The sequence below is a fragment of the Bactrocera latifrons genome, unplaced genomic scaffold, assembly GCF_001853355.1.
Source record: "Bactrocera latifrons isolate USDA-ARS-PBARC rearing strain unplaced genomic scaffold, ASM185335v1 scaffold_16, whole genome shotgun sequence".
In the NCBI taxonomy this organism is placed as follows: domain Eukaryota; kingdom Metazoa; phylum Arthropoda; class Insecta; order Diptera; family Tephritidae; genus Bactrocera; species Bactrocera latifrons.
This window is the reverse complement of record NW_017535074.1, coordinates 100100-120959: the sequence shown is the minus strand read 5'-3', so window position 1 is coordinate 120959 and position 20860 is coordinate 100100. Positions and strand designations below refer to the sequence as shown.

Sequence of the window (20860 nt, the reverse complement as noted above, 5' to 3'; positions counted from 1 at the left end):
TTCGCTTTTCATATTTCTTTGATATGAAATCAAGCTTAGATAGAATTTAAATGGTGTTACCACCGAGCCCAAATGTGTTTTGTGATTCTGGCTGATGCTGTCAACTTTTGCAGCATTACTTCTTTGTCATAATAGTTTCTTCTATGATACAAGCTCCTAAATATCAGTAGTATCCGTAGGGAAAATATTTGTTTAATTAAAATGTTGAGATGATATCTTGACTACCCACATTACCTTACCTGAAAGTATTTAAAGAAAGTTACCTAAAACGGAATCGACTGAAAGATTTGTAAAAACGCAGATTTACACTATGATTATCTCTTAATTGGGTTAAAGTTAGGAAGTATCTAAATCTATCTAAATATGATCCTCTACCCTTTGCGGCGAGAAAGTTCTCTTCTGTTCATACTTTTTACACTAGATATTTCCAACATTAAATTACTGTCGCAAATATGTTCTAGGCTCCATGTACAAAAGGAGGGGAAGATTTTATTTATGACTACTATGTACGTTTGACACTTCGATTTTTCTAATTCATAGTTCTATGTCGTAATCTTATCTCTATCATTCATGGTTATTCCAAAGTTACCGCCAGCATTCAGTGAATGAAATGAAAGGCTATGATGAGAAACTTTCTTTCCAAAACTTAATTACGCATTCAGAAGTAGCAGGTGATCTCAGAAGATCTACTTTGTTCAATAGCCTTTGTTTGACGCATCATCATTGAATAATATTCGACCGGAAACAATTGCAAAAGGATGTTTTTTTCGAATGATAATAAATTTTCCTCATTAAATTTATAGTTTCTGTATTTTTTTGTTAAAAAAGTAGAGCACATGGAAATGGTTCTACCTTTATAGGACCAGTCAAAAATCGTTTATGGGTAGTGACGGTCTTATTTTTAGAATTTCCAGGGGCTCTTCGTGTCTTCCCAATCACCATATTTCGGATATTTTCTGACTTCTCTAACTCTTCATGATTTTCTGTGCAGCTCTTGCTAGGTCAAATGGTTACAATAGATACTCTCATCTTATATATACCATATATATGTATATGTAGTTTTTAATATATATCTACTTAAGTATAATCCATACATTTTAAACACAACTTAAACCAAATCAGCTTTAGGCGTGTCAGACGTGCTTGCTCACCCCGTCAGTCTCTATTAAAGCACTGACATTGGCATTAGACAAATCTACGAACCCCACCTGTGCTTAACAATGGAAATTTAGCAGAATTCTCTTGGCATTTCGCATTTGCCCACAATATTTTCCCAGCAACTACAAACGACTCTAGAAAAGGGGCTTGTGCGCGTATTTATTCGAAAAGCCTTCGCAGTCTGTCTAAATGTGAAATCAAAATTAAATCAGCGAATTCTACATTTGTCTGTATGTACATGTGTAGGCAGTTAGACAAGCTGTATTTATTAGAGGTATTAGGCGGACACACCTTTGCGGTTTCGAATAAATGTTTGGACTAATATAAACTACAATGTTTAACGAGCAGAATCATGTCTGTCTGCTTGTCAAGATGATTGCGGATATTAATTTGCTTTTAGACAATTTAATGCTAACAGATTTATATAAAGACACACCTGCGCCTACATACATTCCTAAGTATGCTGTTGTATTGAAATTCGCGCTTAACGCCGGCAGCAGATGAGGCGGTCGAAAAGTTATGTTGCAAGTCAAAAAGTCTTTTGTAACGAAGTACTGCTGCTGCCAGTATTATTGTACGATTTGTGTTGTTGTTGTAATAAAATGTAGTTGTTGTTGTAATTAAATAGTTGTTGTGATTTTATAGTTATTGTTGCTGTTTAATATTGATGGCTGTTGTACTTTTTTGTTATTGTTATTGTTGTAATTCAGTAGATGTTGTAATTTGATAGTTGTTGCAACTTTCTTAACGTAGTTGTAATTTTTTTCATAATCATTGCAAATTTTGTTGTTGTTGCTGTTGTAAACAACTACTATTGTGGTTTTTACAATTTTGAAGTTGTTGTTGTAATTACATATTCCACAAATTGTTGGTGTGTTAATTTTTTTGTTATTGTTGTTGTTGTAATTCAGTTGATGTTGTAGTTTGATTGTTGTTGCAACTTTATTATTGTAGTTGTAATCGCAATATTTTTGCACTTTTTCGTTATATTATATTGTTGTTGTAACGTTTCCATACTGCTTTTTTGTTGTTGTAATACTATTTTAGTTTTAGCAATTTTCGTGTTGTTGTTGTAATTACATATTCATTACAATACGTTGTTGTCATAATTTCTGTTCTTTTTATTGCATTAATTGTTGTTGTTGTAAAGTGATCATGCTGCTATTCTTCTTTTTGTTGTAATGCTATTGTTGTTTATGTCGTTCTTATGGTCGTTGTTGTTGTAATTACCTATTCAATGTAATACGTTGTCGTTCCAATAAAAGTTGTTGTTTTTGTTGTTCTTATGGTTGTACAACAATATTATTTGTTGTTGCTGTTGTTACATAGGCGCGGTGGGCGTCCATGCATCGTAGCATTGTGCCTCTCCACTGCAGCGCTGCTATTGTAGAAGTTCAACTTTGGCGAACAGAGGCCAAGAGAAAACTGCAAAAAAAAATCCCAAAACTAAAGAAATGAATTGCTAACTGTACACGAAAGCAATTAAAAAGTTAAAAACTACGAACAAGAGAGGTAGACAAAAAACTTAAATTGCAACTTAAACGCGCAGCTCTGGTATTTTTAGTTTCTTCTACACAAAAATCCTCTCGCTCCTTCTGCCCCTTACACTCCCACTCTCTAGACTCCGTTGAAACTTCTTTAGCTCCGCTCTGCTCCTGAAAATACTTAAGCAGCGCAATAAATACTTGATTACAGGTAAATTGTGTATGCGTTAACAAGAACAACAACAACAACTAATGGCGACCACAAAAAACACAAAGGAAATTCAGTTGGACAAATTGCTGTTAAGCGTGGATTTAAATGGCGCGCCGTAAGTGCGCGACAGCGCGGCAGCCCGTCTCTCCGCCATGAGAACCCACCGCCCAGTCGCCGGTGTCATAAAATTAAGTGTTTTATTGCTTCTTGTTTATGTTTTAATTTTATTTTCGACGTAAATTCTTACGGTTCACACAGCCACCACGGAACGTAGTAATTTATTTAAGTGAGCTTTTAAGTGGTGGTCGAATGCGTTAAAAGCATTTTTCAGAGCGTTTCATGAAATTGAGGCTGTCAATTAAGATAAATTACCCAGAAATTTAATAATAAGTTCGGTGCTAAATACGGTTAGACACAGGTGGAGCGCAGTTGCTACTTTATTTTTAGCTCTCCACAAAGTGCAAATTGGGGCGGAGAACTAGAGGATTGTCAAAAGTGAGGAATGGTGTGGTGAAGAAGAGGTTTCAGAGTCTAAAAGACTTCCGAAAAGTCTGATATCGGAAATACGAAGTCGAATATGTTCCACTTCGGGACCAAAATATTTTTTTTGTTTTGGGTATCAGACTGATAAGCAAAGAGTGTTGAACAGAGCTGAAATTAAAGCGAGACTAACAGATACTCGGAGTCACATTAAAACTTGAAGTAAGAATGCACATAAATTCAAAAACGATCAAACTATATCAAATATATCAGAAAACTTATTGTTCAAGAATAAATTATAAATGGTAATAAGAAGTTGAATTGATACACTGTTCTAGAACAATCTATGTGCCTCAAAGCTTTTGAGCTAAATAATACCGTTATAATGAATAATAGTTGTAAATACAATATAGTGGAAGTAAGATCTATGTATACCTTGCTCCCTGAATATTTTTACATTCTCATTTGAGGTCCACACTCTAAACGTTCTTGTCCTATTGCTGAACTTGGGTATACAGTTTCTTAATGTGCTTTTCTAAACCTTCTAATATTGAGATGAAATATTTATATAATAAGTATCATTAAACATGCAGAGTTTCGAAAATCCTATCCAACATTTGAGAAATTTCTGTCTATGTTATTTCTTGTCGGAATATATTGGGACGAGTCGCGAAAGGCCTCAAAGTCCTAACTTATGCCTTTGACTTAAGCAATGTTAAATTATTTTTGTAAAATTTTAGAGTTAGACCCTAATTTCTACGGCTTTCGAGAAAGCAAGATTTTTAGAACAAACCTTAAATCTTTTTGGTTTTCAAGTAATTACCAGCCTTGCTCATATCTCTTAGCGGAATCTTTTATGTATCGCCTAAGCATGCCTTTCACTGGAGCTCTAAGTTTAAATGGTTGTCTCACCTCCATGTTAATTATACCCTAAACAGAGTTTATCAAGTAAGGAAGCGTCGTAGGCCTATATCAACTCTGGGTTTTTGAAATATCGACGATCTGATTTGATTATTTTCCCCCAAGAAGCTTCTCTTTCGCTGGAACTGCCAATATCGGATCACTATGGTCTATAGCTGCCATACAAACTGAACGATCAAATTTTTGTATGCAAATTTTTTAATTTGTGAAGAAACTAACGTTTTTCCTGTTTTTATTTCTATAAGCTCCCTTTATTCTACGAGCCGTTTTATTGGGTACAACTGCAGTCGGTGACTCGGAACTAAATGAAATTTCGGGTTGAAATAAAGAAGCTTTCAGAGATAGATCCAGCATCTTATCTTTTTGTTGTTGTAGCGAGAGAAAACATCTCTAGCCTGAATAAAAATCCGGGTCCATTCCGTTTACTTAGACTCCACTGCCTTGGAAACAGCTTGAACTCCTCGTTTGTTATAGCAGAAGTCATTTACAAATAATTCATCACTTTCTCTGTTCCAGCGAGATTTGATTTATTCGGGATTCTTATTCAAAATTATTGCAATAATTATTATTAATATTTTATTTATTAAAACTTTTCACTGACGAACTATCAACGCAAGTTTCCATTTCCTACTAGGTACCTGCCTCACTTCAAGCTTTCGTGACAAAAGTATTTTGTTTACAAACAAGATCTGACACACTGATTTGTGTTGTTATTCTTCTCACTTGTGTGGTGTTTTTGTTTTGTGTTTGCTTGTACAGCCGGCAGAGAACGTTGATTATAATACACGGCAGCCGGCTATCGCTGCTACCTTTGGTTTTGTTTTTGCTATTTGTATTTTTGTTATTATCACAATTTCATTTCCTTTCGCATCATGCGCTTTTCGCTACAATTCTTTCACGTACAACAGAAAACAGCTGAGTTCTGACGTCTGAGTAGAGAACGACTGCGACTGCGCCGCAAATGTCAAATTGTGCAAATGCAAAGAACACAAGTGAAAAGCCGAAGAAACATTTGGATAAATCGCTGTGCGGTAGGAAATTTGGATTTGTCGACAAATTGGAAAGCGTTTTGACTATACATATTTCTGTGTTTTTCAAAACGTTTTTTGGGCAGTAATAATCGTGAGCATAATTAAAAATCAGAAAAGAATTGTAATTTGCGTGAGTTTTGCCGAAAAGTTGTGCGAGTGTTTAAAGCAAGTGTGCCGGCAATCGTGACAAGTTCCAGTGAAAATTTTCAGCCGTAAATTTGTTCAATCTTTTTTGTGTGAGAAAACGCAGAAATTACGCAAGTTGTTCAACGCAACGCGTTCACGCCGCCCTGGAAGTGTGTTCATATCGAAAAAAGCAGAGGATTGGTGTACAAATCTGTGCGTCATCATTCAATTGTGTGCGGAAATTAAGCACGCCCCCAAAAAGCATTAACAGGAAAAACTATTGGAACTAATTTATGCGGCTTTTCTGCTCGCTACGGCATTTAACAAAGAAAGCGACTTTCTGCCGCCGTAACTGCTTACACAAGAAAGGTACACAACCATAAACAATAATCACATCGTCAACAAGCCTCTAACACATTACATATTCACAAACTTATTACGTACTAATAGAGATAACTCTATATTTAATAATTCGCAAATCGTATTTGTAAACCTTATCAGCATAAAAGATTTCACAATTTTTCCATTTGGCGTTTATGGGCCTGAATAATTTTAATGTTTTCATAATTTTCTACCTCCTGCTGTGTCGTTGCTCGACTGCTGCGCATATAATTTCGGCAGAAATGCATACTATGTACATACATACATACATACATACATACATACATACATACATACATATATTTCTAAGCATCATATGTGCCATTTTGTGTGGGTGCGTTTGGGAGCTATGAAAATATCCATGCAGTGCACGTCTTTCTCCTCCGTTTATCCCAAAATTCTTTGCTGTGATTTCAGCGTGTTTATGCAGACCATGGTATCCTCACATTTTTGGGTTCACCTTCAGCTTTTCTTTGCGGCTTTTACACGCATTTCCATAATTTCTTATTTCAGTATTTTCGTTTAGCGGCATATGTGCTTGTCTATACATACATACATACTTGAATGTGTATACACACATACTTAGTATATTGTAGATAAATATGGTAATTTAGTTTGTTTAGTGAAGTCATACAAATGTATATATGTATTTACATACGTACATATATACATACTTACGAACAAATGTGCGCAGTGGCATATGTGCCACTGGCATGTGCCTGAATTTATCTATGAAGTGCTTCATTAGGGTGTTTTTGTGTTTTCGTAGTCAGTCGGGCACAAAATTATTCCATCAATATATTGTATGTATGCATGTATGTACATGTATGTATATGCGCACAGTACTAGAAATTAGAGAAAATTAGCCGTAATATATTTTTCTATATATAAAACAATTATTAAGGAGGAAAGTGGTTGATATTTTGTGTAAATTATTTGTGTTGTCCTCATATACATATGTATGTATGTATGTATCTCCAGTGAATATTGCATTGTGTGGTATTTGTGTCAAAAATGTATTTATAATTGTCCAAAATTATGGTATTTGAGGCTATAAAAGACACCATTCACCTCGTGGATTATTCCAAATCTACATCTATTGTGGTGTTGTGTCAGAAAGCATTCTTGAAGTAATTTAGAGGAATACTGCCGATTTGAGAGTCCTTGGCTGGATAAAAATCGTGGTCCGTTCCGCTTATTTAGACCCAACTGTTTTTTGAACGGCAAACCTCAATCCCATTGGTCCATCATCGACGAAACCCTTAAGTTCGTTAATTCCTCAATAATATCACATCACCATCTAATATTAAATCCACGAAATGATCTGCCACAATTTAATGCTTTTTTCACACAAACAGCGTGAAACTCCAAGGTAATAGTAGTAAACACAGCGTTACACCACTCATCTCGATTTAGCCACGTCCGTCCTTTCTTGTTGTAGTGGAAATAAAATAATTTGGAGGGTCCCTGGCCGCATAAAAATCTGGCTCCGTTCCGGTTACGTATTTAGAACCGATTGTTGCGGCAACAGTCACGTCCGTCTGTCTGTCTATTTGCCGGTATTTACGCGCATTAGTGTTTTTCAGACATCGAAACCGCTGAAATCGGACCACTATAGCGTATAGCTGCGATACGAACTGAATGGTCAAAAGCTCTAATTCTTAAGGAAGAAACTCTTTTATTTGACAAGATATCTTCACGAAGTTCGTTACGGATTACTGTCGAAGTCAATGGTACAAGCCCCGAATGAATCTGTCTTTGTTTGTTTAAGGACCACCCTAATAGCGACGAACATCAAGTGAAATATCGTATATAGAATAGAAATAGGTCTAACTATTCAATATACGATTTTTTAATATTTGACATTGATTTTTTTAATATTAATTAAACTTGTTCAAATAATTTCTGAAATTGTTTAAAAATAAGTAAAATTCACTTACACACATTTCCACATATGTATGTATGCATGTATACCCTTWAAACATATGGACATTAACTACCTACTAACTACATAGGCAACAATTAACACCCTGTGCCGTAGTTACCTATAAAATTTTTAGCATACATTCAGGCTGAACGCTAAAAAGTTGCATTTGAAGTGCATAGCTTTCAAGTTGACGCTCCAAAACACAAGCATAAATGTGTTAGTACAATAACAATAACAAAAAACTTTAGTTAAGCAGCTTTTACTGTCTAACGGTGCAGAAGAGCTTATATTTGCGCATACCCACACACACGCACACAAAAAGCGTAATTTCACTTTCTGGACAGTATATGTTGCCCAACTGTCAAAACTAATTTTTTTTTTTTTTTTTTGAATTAACTGCAGTTTATATTTTCTACTCCATTCTGCTTTTGGGTTTTTGCAGAATTCGCAAAATTTTGGTGCCACACAATTCACCAGCTCATTACAATTACAGAGGCGCTGAAACTTTGCAAATTGCAAATAGAAGCAGACAAGTAAAGATCTTTTTGATAATAAACGGCGCTAAGATTTGCTGATAGGCGCATTTTTACACACAAACAACAACAATCACATTATAAAAAAAAGCAAAACAAAAAAACAGAATAACAGCCAACAAGCACGTTGTAAGTGTGTTCTGAACGCAACAAGCAAAGTGTCTATAAGAAAGTCTTTAACTGCAGCACTCCGTCAGGCGCGAGCCACCGCAGCAGCCGCCAGTAGTTTTCAGCGACTTCAAGCGCACAAAACGAAAATGTCTAGTTTCGAGCAATCGTCGGTCGTCAATGCAGCTGCACTGGTAAGTATGCGCTTTTTGGTGTGTCAGTTGTGCCATTCTTCACTGTAGTGTTGTTGCTTTCCTCCTCTTTTCGGCTTTTGACTCGTTACAAATATTTTTATAAATTCTTTATTGCTTTATTTTTCTTCTTGCTTGAATCTTATTACTTTTTGATGCTTCATTAGTGCCTCTACATACAATTTAAATTTCATTTTGATAGAGGAGCAAAAGTTATCTAAAGTTGTATAAGCTTCATTGCACTTTAAAGTCCACGAGCTCAGTTGAATAAGTCAATGACTTCTTAAGTTTAAAATTTATTTTCTCGAAGCGTCTCAGAATTAAATATTTATTTCTTGTTAACTGAGTCTGTGCACCTTCCAAATGCCTCTAGTTTATGCCAAACTAAACGACTTTGACCTTTCTCTCATATAATTATACGGAGAAAGCTTTCAATTTTGTTTGCTGCTCTCTCTTCTTTGATTTATTGTGACGCATTCATACTTTTTTCGCTCTACATTTATATTAAATATATTCAAATTCATTATTATATTTTATGTCTTAATACAAATGTCAATGTAATACATGCATCATTATATCGAATTAAGTAAAATCAATAATTGATCCTTCTCATAACTTTCCCCCCCGAGGGATCACTCTTGAATTGCTAGAATTCGAACAGCCGATAATGTTGAAATCATATGTATTTTTTATGCTAAAAGTAGCACCAACTCCGTTCCAAATGTTCATATTCTCCCAACAGTACCGTATTTTCATATTCGAAACTCTTTCGCACAGTCGGATCCTCAACCTTTCTATCAAAAAGATAGTTATCTATCTTGTGTTCTCATACTAATATCTCTAACTAACCTCAAAATTTATATTGATGACATCATAAAACGTGAACTTGCTCCCGTTTCAAAAGTTCATATAATGGTATCAAAAATTCATTTGTCTAGTCATCATTAATCACGATGCTACAGTATTGTAGTAGAGTTTAATTTGTAAGATCTTCATAACTTTTCCCCCCAAAAACCTCAGTTCCGTATTTTCATATTCTAAACTCTTTTGGTTCTTTCGAACAGCCGGATCCCGAACCTTTTTATCAAAAAGATAATGTTGTATCTTGTGTTCTTGTACTAAAAGTTCTGACTAACCTCAAAATTTGTATTATTGACTTCCTAAAACGTCAACTTGCATCCGTTCCACATGTTCATATAATAATTTCACTAGTAATTCTTCTAATTAACATTAATTACGTTCCTGTTTTATCGTAAGAGATCCACAGAGCTCAAATAGAGAAAAAGATCATCAGGAAATTTTTACCTCAGAAACACCAGTTCCGTATTTCTGTTTTCAAAGCTATTTCGAAAAGTCGATCTCGAATCTGAACACGTATCCATCTATAGACAATCTGACCTCAAATCTTACTGCAACTAATATTGCCGAGTTGACTTTGTTACTGATGGGGTTCACAACCTCTCATCCAACGAATTTTAGATCCGCTACCATATATTCCGTTGAAAGCATCTAAAATGACCGCTAACTTAGTATCCGCCTTGACCACATCTTCTAATGTTTCTGTTTCCCACAACCCTACTAACAGGACAACTCTTTTGCACGTTCCTTCGGAAATATCTAACTTGCAAAGTCCATAGAATCAATAGGCAGTCCCAAACTTTGGTAGAACGTGGGCTTCATCTGCTGCCACAGAACGCAAAAGTCCGTCAAAAATATTTCAACTACTCGTGGGCGATTCTCTCTACAGCAATGGAAAGTCTGTTACAGTCGAGTAGACACCGAAAAACAACCGTTTGCCCTTCTTCAAAGCGAAGATCTCTTCTGGGCTCGGTGACACGAAGTTGGAGGTGTCTGCAGGTGGCAAACTCCTGCGTCTCACATTAGACCAAACTTATGGTGGAATAGTTATTTGAATTTAACACTGTCCGCCACCAAGGCACTCATGATATTCAGACGCCTAGCCGACAGATCCTGCGGCTGTAAGCCAGGTATCATATGTAAGTTGGCTGTAGACCAATATCGTAAGGCCTATTGTCACTTATAGAGCGGTTGCTTTACTCTTCGGCGAACTTTCCTAACCAGCTTCTTACTTCTAAAATGAATAGCTCCTAATAACAATAGGTTCCATAATAAATTAGAGCCAAAGCTCGACCGAACGAAAATTAAAATTTTTCTGTATAAAATTTCGCATGCGAAAACTAAAACAATGCCAACAGCGTCAGTTAACTTAAAAATATAACTGAAAATTTCAATTTCATACTCCAACTGGCACAGTTAGTTTATAGGCGTCCTCATTGTGTCACGTTACCACTCCCATTGACACACAAAACTACATACAGACATACAAACAAGCATTTGAAAATAGCTTTTAACACGAGCGCCGTATGTATGCCACGTGCCGCATGTTGCACATTGCACACTGTGCACTCCCATCACACGACGCTGCACGCTGCTGGCTTCATTGGAAGTTCCAATTTGGAACTTGCAGTTTCGCTTTGTTTGCCGCCAACTAGCAATCTCACTAAGGCAATATTCAAAGCGTCCAAAGGAAACAAAGGAAATGGTGAATTGCGCATACAACGGTATTTGTCATTCGCAGCGTGACGTAGAATTACGATTGCTTGCATTGTGGGCGCACTGCTGCCCAGCCAGCTTCGCTTTGGGGTCCTTATCTAGTCTCGCTTTGGGTCATAAGCGCCGACTTGATTGCGTTCGTTGTGCCAGTTTTATGATTTCGGTTGGTTTTAGTTACTTTTTATCATACTTTTTTATTACTTTTTTTTTTCTAACCTCAATATTTGCCAACTAAAGTCTCTTTTCGGGCTTTTGTGCTAAATTCACTTTCTTGMATTCGCATTTTTATCTCTTTTATTTATTTAGCATAGAAATCCTTTTTTATTTCTCCATTTATTCTTCAATTTTACTTTAAATTATTTTTAGTCACTTTGGCTAATTTTGAATTATTTATTTTCATTGTTTTTGTTGTGTTTTTTTTTTTTTTTGTTTTTTTTTTTTTTTTTTTTTATTTAATTTTTTTTTTTTTTTTTTTTTTTTTTTTTCTCTTTTCAGCCAATGGCGGAGGAAATTGACAANTTTTCATTGTTTTTGTTGTGTTTTTTTTTTTTTTTTTTTTTTTTTTTTTTTTTTTTTTTTGAATATCAAATAAATTGCTTCTGTTGCTTGCTCTCTTTTCAGCCAATGGCGGAGGAAATTGACAACGCTGTTGACCTTATGACGCCACGGTCAGCGGAAAAGAAGTACTATCGCAAAGCAAGTAATAGGTAAGTTCAATTTAAATCTAAACTAACGCTTAAGATTCTCTGAAGTATGGAAAGATTCCTATTTCTTTCCGGTTTACAAGAAATCTAAAATCGGCCTAAACGTCTTTGTGGTTCATTCCCAGTAACCTCTTACGTGTCAATTAATCGGGCAAAAATCAGCACTTTTCAACAATTATTTTCCCATGAAATATTTTATTAGAATTTTTTATTATTACAAATAACACTATTAACAGAAAAATTCTAAAATTTTTAGAAAAAATATTTTAAATCAGCCATTGCGACGCATTTTCGGTGACCCCTCTGAAAAAAGATGCGCCCGCGTTGGCAGAATAACTCTTTACAGGATCATCTAAAGTGAAAAATACCGTAACTTAGAACTTGGTCGAGGAAAAAAAAAATTGAATGAAATTTGGCAGACATTTTTACAAAAAAATTAAAATTTCCGTGAAAATTTCGCGACATTTTTTTTCAAATAGTTAAAGTAATCGGAAAAAACTATTCATCCAAGTCGTTAAGAATTGTATTTCAAAGACCTGTGTAAAATTTCAGGAAGATCGGTTGAGTAGTTCTCGAGAAACAGACTTCAACAACACAGTTTCGAGACAAGCGCGTTTAAAGACGGCGCACTTAGCCTAGCTAGCCGCGAGCACTGAAATTCTCATAACTGTATCTCCAAAACTCTTACTCGGAACTTGAAAATTTAGGACAATATTCTAGCAGAGCTTTAAAATTTAATAATACAATAATTCAATTTTTTAAAACCTGTAACCCATGTAATACCTTGAGAGAATTCTTCAGATAAATTAGTTTGATAGTCCTCAATCACTCTTCCTTTGAACGTAGTCTTATGTTTATTGCTTCTGTACTTGATTCGGTATCTAAATTTTTATTGCAATAAGCGGTTAGTCCACAGAATTTAATTCGTTTCTTTCACTCACATCTACGTGTTCTATAAATTGTCTGAATAAAGAATTCTGATTGTTCGAAAAAATTTCATAAGGTATTTTAAAAAAAAATTTTCGATCACAAATGTCCTTCTTAAGACATTGATCTGGCTAGTACGAGTGGAGGGAAGATAAAGCCGCATCTATTTTAGATCTAGTGAAAGTACCATCTGATCGAATTTGACCCGGACGAGGCCATTTAAGATGCGCACCAAGGAAAAAAATTTAACAATTTTACTTTTACTCTAAATTTTGTGTTTAAAATGAAATCACGGCTACAAAATCGTTGAAAATGTGGCTGAAATGTTCATACAAGAGTATTTGAGTGGCATAAAGCATTCAATAAAGAACATGAGGGATCATTGGAAACTTACCTCATGTGTATCGTCCATCCAACACTGTTAATGATGATCACATCGAAAAAGTCAGAAAAACAGTGCTTGGAAATCGTCATTTTGGTATCAGCGGGATAACAGAGGATCTCAACGAACGACTCAATACATTGTATTTAATGATTGGGTGTGTAAGGAGTCAATGCTAGACTCGTACAACAAGACCTAAATCTTTTGCCGACACGACGTCGAGTTGAGGTCGTTAAAGATATATTTTTTAACGTGACCGAGGACACTACATCCATAAAACACATTATATGTAACTAGCGACGAGACGTGGGTTTATGAATATGATGTAGCAATCATCTAACAAATGGTGCTTCAAAAATGAGCTGAAACCGAAGAAACAAAATTCGCTGAAGGCACTGAAGGCCATCATAGCCGAGACTTATAACAGGTGTATGAAAAATTGGCTTAAGCGTTGGCATGCTTGCAGCATATTTTGAGGACGATAATAATGATTTGCCTTAAAATGCTTAAAAATGTGTTTTTATTTTTGCTAAACCGGGTGAAATTTGGGTATACTTAACTAGGTGCTTATAAGGTCTCCAAAATCAAATCAGGAATTAAGTATCGAACTAATTTTTATTTTCAGAATAATCTTATGTTCTCATGGACTTAAATTTTTGGTATTCCAGCCTGGAATATACAAACTTACACATTATGCTTTTGCTTAGTTAATAGGCTAGATTTTAGTATTAGTAGATACTCATTATTCCAGATATGAAAAGTCTCATAATTGTGAGACTTTTAAAAATATTTTGACAAAAATATTTTTGTTTTTCTCTTTAGTAAACAGCAGCTACATAGCTAACACACACCTAATTTCCTCAGTTCATATATTTGGGCATTCAACGTTGGGATCCGAAAATATTTTTAAAAACAATTACTTATCGTTCGAAATTGTAACAGCATATGAATAGATCACTCGTTTCTAAAAAAAACCCCCTTGACGCAATTTTTTTTTTAGAATCAAGTTTGGGGTCAATGAGATTCTTAATTACGTTTGATATGAATGTAATTCTTACACATGCATACATATAATATAAATATAGACAACATAAGCAAATAGGTGTATTTCATCATTCAAAAACAAATATTAATGTTATCAACTGTTCAATTGTTGGTAACTTTGCACTTATTCTGCTTTGTAAACATATAATTTTTACGTATTATTTTGTTAATTCCAAGCGTCTCTTAGATACTACTTAGATGTATTTTTCAAAAGGCTGATAAATCCGCCGAAAAAGTCGCATCAGTTCATTACTTCATCTACTTCAAATACAGTACATCCACCGTCTTCTTTGTATCTAAGCACCAGCGAGCCTTTACTATTTTGAAACGTCAAGAGAATGTGAAAATGAAGAGATAATCATCGGTACTAAGTTCGATGCCACCTTAAATATAATAAGTAAATTTTTACGTAGTGGAATTTTTTTCTGCCAAATTGTTGATTCTTCCATTAGCAACAAATAATGAATTTATTCAAACTTTTCCCTTGAGCATAAATTATTACGCTCGTTGTACTTCAGTGAGTACTTGCTTACTTATACTCTATGTATGTATAGATACCATATGAGTGAGCGGAGTACTAAGAGCCACTGATTGTAAAGAATTCTTTGCGGCTAACTTTTTAACTTTTTGCGATTTTTTAATATTATTTTTGTAAAAAATTTTAGTATATAAAGGGAGATCAATATCGAGGTTCTTACTTTTTCAAAGAAAAAACAAAGAAGCTTCAAATTCAATGGGGAATATTTATTATCATTCGAAAAAACATTCTTCGTCATTTATTTTTTGATGGATGGTCTATCCGTTGAATCCAATTTGCGATGACATTTCGACTGGTAACTGGCGAATGATACGCGTGATATTTTGCTCCAAGACCTAAATCGAAGCGGGTTTGTCCGCAGAGACTTTAGACTTTACATATCCCCACAGGAAAAAGTTTAACGATGTTAGATCACACGATCTTAATGGCCAATCGACCGGCCCAAAACATGAAATTATCTGCTCACCGAAGTGTTCTGTCAAGAAATTCATTGGTAAATGTGTTGCGTGGAAAGTGGCGCCGTGTTGTTGAAACCAATTATCGCTGAGATCACAAGCTTCAATTTCAGGCATCAAATAGTCGGTTATAATTTCGCGATAACGTTCGAGAGTGACGGTTACGTGCTCATTTTTGAAAAAATATGAATCGATGATTCCACCGACCCACAAACCACATCGAACCTTTGTTTTTTTTTTTTTTTTGAATGAAATGAAAGCTCTTGAATCTCGTTCGGTTGCTCTTCATCCCAAATGCGGCAATTTTGCTTGTTTACATAGCCATTGAGCTTGAAATAGATCTCTTTGCTGGACAAAATTTGGCACGAAAGTGTCGGATTTCTTGGAACTTTTCAAAAGCCCTTAGAGCGCAGCGCTGTCGCATGGGAAGGTGGAGCGGTTTCAGTTCATGCATGAGCTATATTTCGTACGCTTTTAATTTAAAATCTCCACATAGAATGCGCCAAGTAGTTCCATACGTCAGTCCGAGTTACTGCGAACAGCACCGAATCGACTCTTTACGGTCTTCGTGTACACTCACAGTTACGGCTGCTATATTTTCTTTACTGCCTGCTGGACGTGGTCTATTCGGTCGAATATTATCCCATAATGAATGCTAGGCCTCAAGATAAGTAAACATTATTCAGGCCTAAGGCTTTCTATGATGAAATGTTAAACAATACTGAATAAAAATAACATAACTGCTTGACACGACTCAGGAGTGATATGTCAGAAAAGGGCTACTGAGAATAGAACCTGTACTTGGATCACCCGTTATGATCATAGGTAAATACTATGTATTAAATATATGTATATGTGTTTATGGCTATGTATACAAAAACATATGTACATATGTCTTTCAATAAATTATTTCGAATTTATTTTCTCTCATTCCTTTGCTTTCCAAAACTTCATAAAAAATCCATTTCAAGCACACTGTCAGCAAAAAGTAGCAAACACAATCTTTACGCACGCCGCTATCTTCCAATTGTTTTGATTGTTACTTAATTCGTATTCTGATTTTTGTTTTGTTGTTAAAGAAAAACAAAGTCGCTGACTATATAATGAAGACTCTTTAAACAAATGCCAACGAGGTGCGCTGACCTCATAAACCCCAACCCCCAAAACACCACGCCACACCCCTTCCAATGCCATTGTCATTGCTTTCGTAGGCAAAACAAAATGCCAACAATAACAACTCAAATTCCTACACCTCGAAAATAAAACTGAAAATAATCTTGGGAGAATACAAAATCAGAAGCCAGTACATCCTATCAAGAGCGACGAGCGAATGCTATCGCCTTGATTATCATGCACTGGTGGGAGGGCAAGAGAGACTATGTAAATGTCGAGTGTAAATGGACAAGCAAGTTGTAAGTTATTAATTCAACAAACGATTCAATTAGAGCAATAAAATGAGCCGCACATAAATGATAGCTACTTCACTATTTGTTATTAGAAAATTATAAATTTCAATTGCAAATGCTGTGGGCCGGGTGTTGGAGAGAGGACTGAGAGTCTGAACCACTTATTCCAGAAGAATATGGCAACAGTGCTGCTGCAATCACACCATAAATCACCGTCATCAATGTGTTTCCGTTTATCAATGCTTGACTGGCTTGACGCCATTCGGCACACTCGAGTCACCCGAGAGATTACCGTTAACTCACAATCTCGCGATCCATTTTATGCTGCTTTGAGGTGTTGGGTCATTGGACCGTCAAAACAATGCTTATCATATTTTCTATCAATAGCTTTGATGCTCACATTTGTGCTGACATCTCGCGAGCACGCTGTCAATGACTTTGGTTTGGTTTTTTTTTTTTATTTTTGTTTCGATGGATTTACGTACAGATCTAGAGGCGCTCATCTATTTCTGTATTTGTTTGTTATTTTTTGCGCATCACGTCGCCTAAATTATGAGTTTTTCATTAATTTAAAAATATGTCAATAACAACAACATGATGCGTAAAAATTACTTGTATTCTTGTTATCATCATTCTCGTTGCGTTTTTAATGGACCCAATGAAAGTCATATATTTTACATTTCAGTACTGTGAAGGTATAGATCCGATATTGCTAAGTTTAGTGCTGGATCTTATTATGTTTGACAAATTATCTCTACTTAATTTTCTGAAGATATTTCGCATTCTGACTTTCGGTCAACCAGAAGAACAGAGACTCTTATGTAGAAAGTGTTTATGAGGAAGAGCGGAAATACAGACCGATTTTATATTTTTTCCTCATATTGGGGAAAGGTGGTTTCTTAGTTTTTATTTGATTTGTCTGTAGTATTTCAAAATAGTATTTTATACGTATTACTGTACAGTCTAAGTTGGGTATGGTATACTTATCTATCAATGCAATCAGTTAAATTTTTGAGCCATTCTCTTCCTTTCTCCATACATTTCAAAGCTCGAATAGATCGAACCTAACTACACAATCCCAAATCGACAGAACTTGTAATTCTGGGATCTGCAATTCAAATTGCAATTCCTCGGACAATTTTGAATGTCTAAGAGTTCTTCTATCATATTATTCACAACATATGACATATGAGAAAGAGTAGATGCCGCACGAGCACTTTGAAACCGAAAACAACGACGAGTTGATGATTCGAAGCAGTGTGTGAAGATATTCAAACGTAATGAACCCGAGTTTTTGTGTCGATACGTCACAATGGATGAAACATAGCTACATCATATCACTCCAAAGTCCAATCGACTGTCATCTGAGTGGATTGCAGAGGCATGGAATAATTTTTATTGACCAACTTGAAAAACGTAAGAACATCAACAGCGACTATTGCACAGCGTCCATGGACCTTTCGAAGCACGAAATTGCCGAAAAACGGCCGCATTAGAATAAAAAGAAAGTTTTATTTCACCAAGATAATGCACCTTGTCCCATGTCAGTAAAATGGCAACACTCCATCAACTGAGCTTCGAATTGCTTCCGCATGACTACTGACTGAAGTCTATTCAAAAGACAATCCGTACTACAAAAATAGTGCCGAAAAGTTGGAAGATCGTTATAGTCAGTGTATCATCTTTGAAAGGAACTACGTTGAATAGAAAAAAAAACGAATTTTATAAAAAAATTTGTTACGTGCTACGAAGGCTGACCGAAGACGTAATTCTGGTACCACAGGGCGCAGGAGCCCTTGGAGTTCGCTCCAACCTGCTAATGCGGACTGGACCCTCGAAGAGTATCGTGGTGGTTGTACTTAAAACCCGAATGTGGGATGAACTGACACTTTGATAGTTGAATGTGGAGTTGATTTGCAACCGGTTTCCGAACCTAAAGTACGGCAGTGGTTGTAGATGGGCCTCGAAGCATACCAAGGAAGTTGGCGTGACCCTTCCACACTACCAATTGGTACTAGTAATGCCAGGCAACTTTTGAGAGCCGCTCTTCTATAAGAACATTCACTATTTAACTTTGTCGCTCGTGTTTTGGAGATGTCCTTCTCGATCTTGACGGAGCTTTTAGTGTTGTTCAAAGTCAGTTTGCACAGCCGTACTAGTTTTGCGGGGATACCAAGTTCAGATATAGCGGCAGAGAGGTAGTTCCTTTTCATATTGTCGAAGCTGGTTCACCTAGGGCTTAGCATTAAATAACTATCTAATCAGTCTAGAGCTTCGTCTATGCCCATAACCATAATGAAAAGATATCAAATGATTATTATTTTTCCTTTTTCCGACGATTTAAAAATAAAACTACTTTGATAAAACATCACAGTGGAAATTTTATAAACAAATACTCATATTGTAGGTATTTATAGTACGAATGGTAAACAAGTAGCGCCACTAAGGTGTTGCGTCTAAAAATTTCGCCCACACATCGATTTTCCCAACCACGAACGCAACGGCCAATCTCGAGTATTTGGCATATGGAGAAAACAAACGGACGCCCGGCAAAACACGTGCTAAACAAATGCTGTGATTTTCGTATAAATCTTTTATTTTCATTTTCGAAGCGCTTAATTGCTTGCCCGAATACGTAAAACCGTACGCACATAAATATTTTCGCATTAGTTTTTATGTAATCACAAAGTTCGCTCGCCCGTAATCACTATGCAAGAATTTTAAGACAATATAATTTACTGCTATTTTACTTTTTTTTTCTTTTTTTCTTTGTTTAAATATACATATTATTGTTGTTGCTTGGCTAGTGTTATCAGCACGGCTTATCGCGAAGCGCGATTCGAGCGGCTACTGATTGACTAGCAAACAAAAATTTTGCTCGCATAAAAATATTTACAATTAAATGTTACAGTCATAACCTCGTACACTCGGCATTATTAGTGGGTATATGTGTAGTATATAGTACATGTAAATAGTAAATATGTATAGGTAGATATATGTAGGTACTATCTATCGAGTGTTATGACAGCCAGTATTGTAATGCGGATTGTCAATCGAACAAAACATTTCACTCAACGCAGAACAAATGTCATAACGGGTATTATACCCGTGAATTTTTAGTCGCGTCAAAAATAGTTTGACAGATTTGTTATGATGTGTTTGTATATAGTTATATAAGTAGTATTAAAGCTTTCCAATACAAATTATACCCATCACAGCCCCGAATTTAAAATACTTCTTTTCTATCGAAATTATTAAATATTTCGTCTTAAGTATCGGCGTTTTTAAGTCAGCAAACCGGGAAATTCTCCAAATATTATTTTCTTTTATTCACTGTTGCAAAGAGGGTATATGTATAAACTTGGCGATCACTACGATCTTCACGTTCATAATTCGGAAAGCTAACAGTCGGCCAACGCAGTTTTTCGGGCGACAATGATTTGTTGAATTTCTTGCCACAAAAGTTGTCTAGGTGGCACGAATTTACATGCATATGTATGTAACTAATTACAAGTACATACTTATGTCTATGTACATATGTACGAAATGTGTTATGTATATGTCAGTGGATGTATGTACATATCTACGCTTGCATAATGACAAGTGCATGCTTGAGTATTTGAATATTAGAAAGTATGTCATTCATAACACGATATATGGATACTTTTTGGCATGGGTACACTGTGAGAAATAGTTGGCAATAAGAAATTAATAATAATATACGATTTTATATGTTTTTAAATTATAAACAAATATTTTCTTAAAAATTGTTGGCTGCTCCAGCAATAGCTGTTTTGAAAACCGACCTCATCTGCGGGCACAGTACAAGTCGCAATTCATTGCCTACAAGCAGCAAATCAAACGAATCCTAATGATAACATTCCGTAGACCCAACCCAACCTAAAAAACATGAAAAAATTCGTTATAGAAATAAAATGGTAGCGACTTGAAAATAAAGTATCGTTTTTTCGCATGATTTTTCCACTTTGACCTGTTGTAAAAAGTCGTTCATGACCAAAATATTGCGATTAACCTACAAAATCGTACCGAAGAATATTGAATATTGAAAAACGAGAATGCCCATAGATTCCAAAAATCTTGTTTCAAGGGAAGGCGTGTCAAAGTTTCAATGCATCCGTCAATGCTTAGGACCTAGGTCCGTTCAAAGTCATGTTGCGACGGAACTAATTCACGAATCGAAAAAACATTTTACCAACATATTCTACACAATTTAAGCCTTTGATTTGTACAGTAAAAAAAATCAATTTTTTTTTTTTTT

At 35.5% G+C, this 20860-nt stretch overlaps 1 protein-coding gene across 2 annotated transcripts in view; it reads left to right on the top strand.

The window, feature by feature from the left end:
• The first annotated feature begins 5233 nt into the window (after positions 1 to 5233).
• LOC108966419 (cytosolic purine 5'-nucleotidase) overlaps positions 5234 to 20860 on the top strand; it is an 84659-nt gene continuing 69032 nt past the window's right edge. The window contains exons 1-3 of one of the 2 annotated variants that reach the window (XM_018929306.1): positions 5234 to 5780; positions 8162 to 8554; positions 11747 to 11832. In XM_018929306.1, the coding sequence (XP_018784851.1) occupies positions 8510 to 8554; positions 11747 to 11832 (131 nt within the window). In that variant the 5' untranslated portion in view covers positions 5234 to 5780; positions 8162 to 8509. The remainder of the gene's footprint in view (positions 5781 to 8161; positions 8555 to 11746; positions 11833 to 20860) is intronic. The other variant, XM_018929307.1, reaches the window with a different exon arrangement.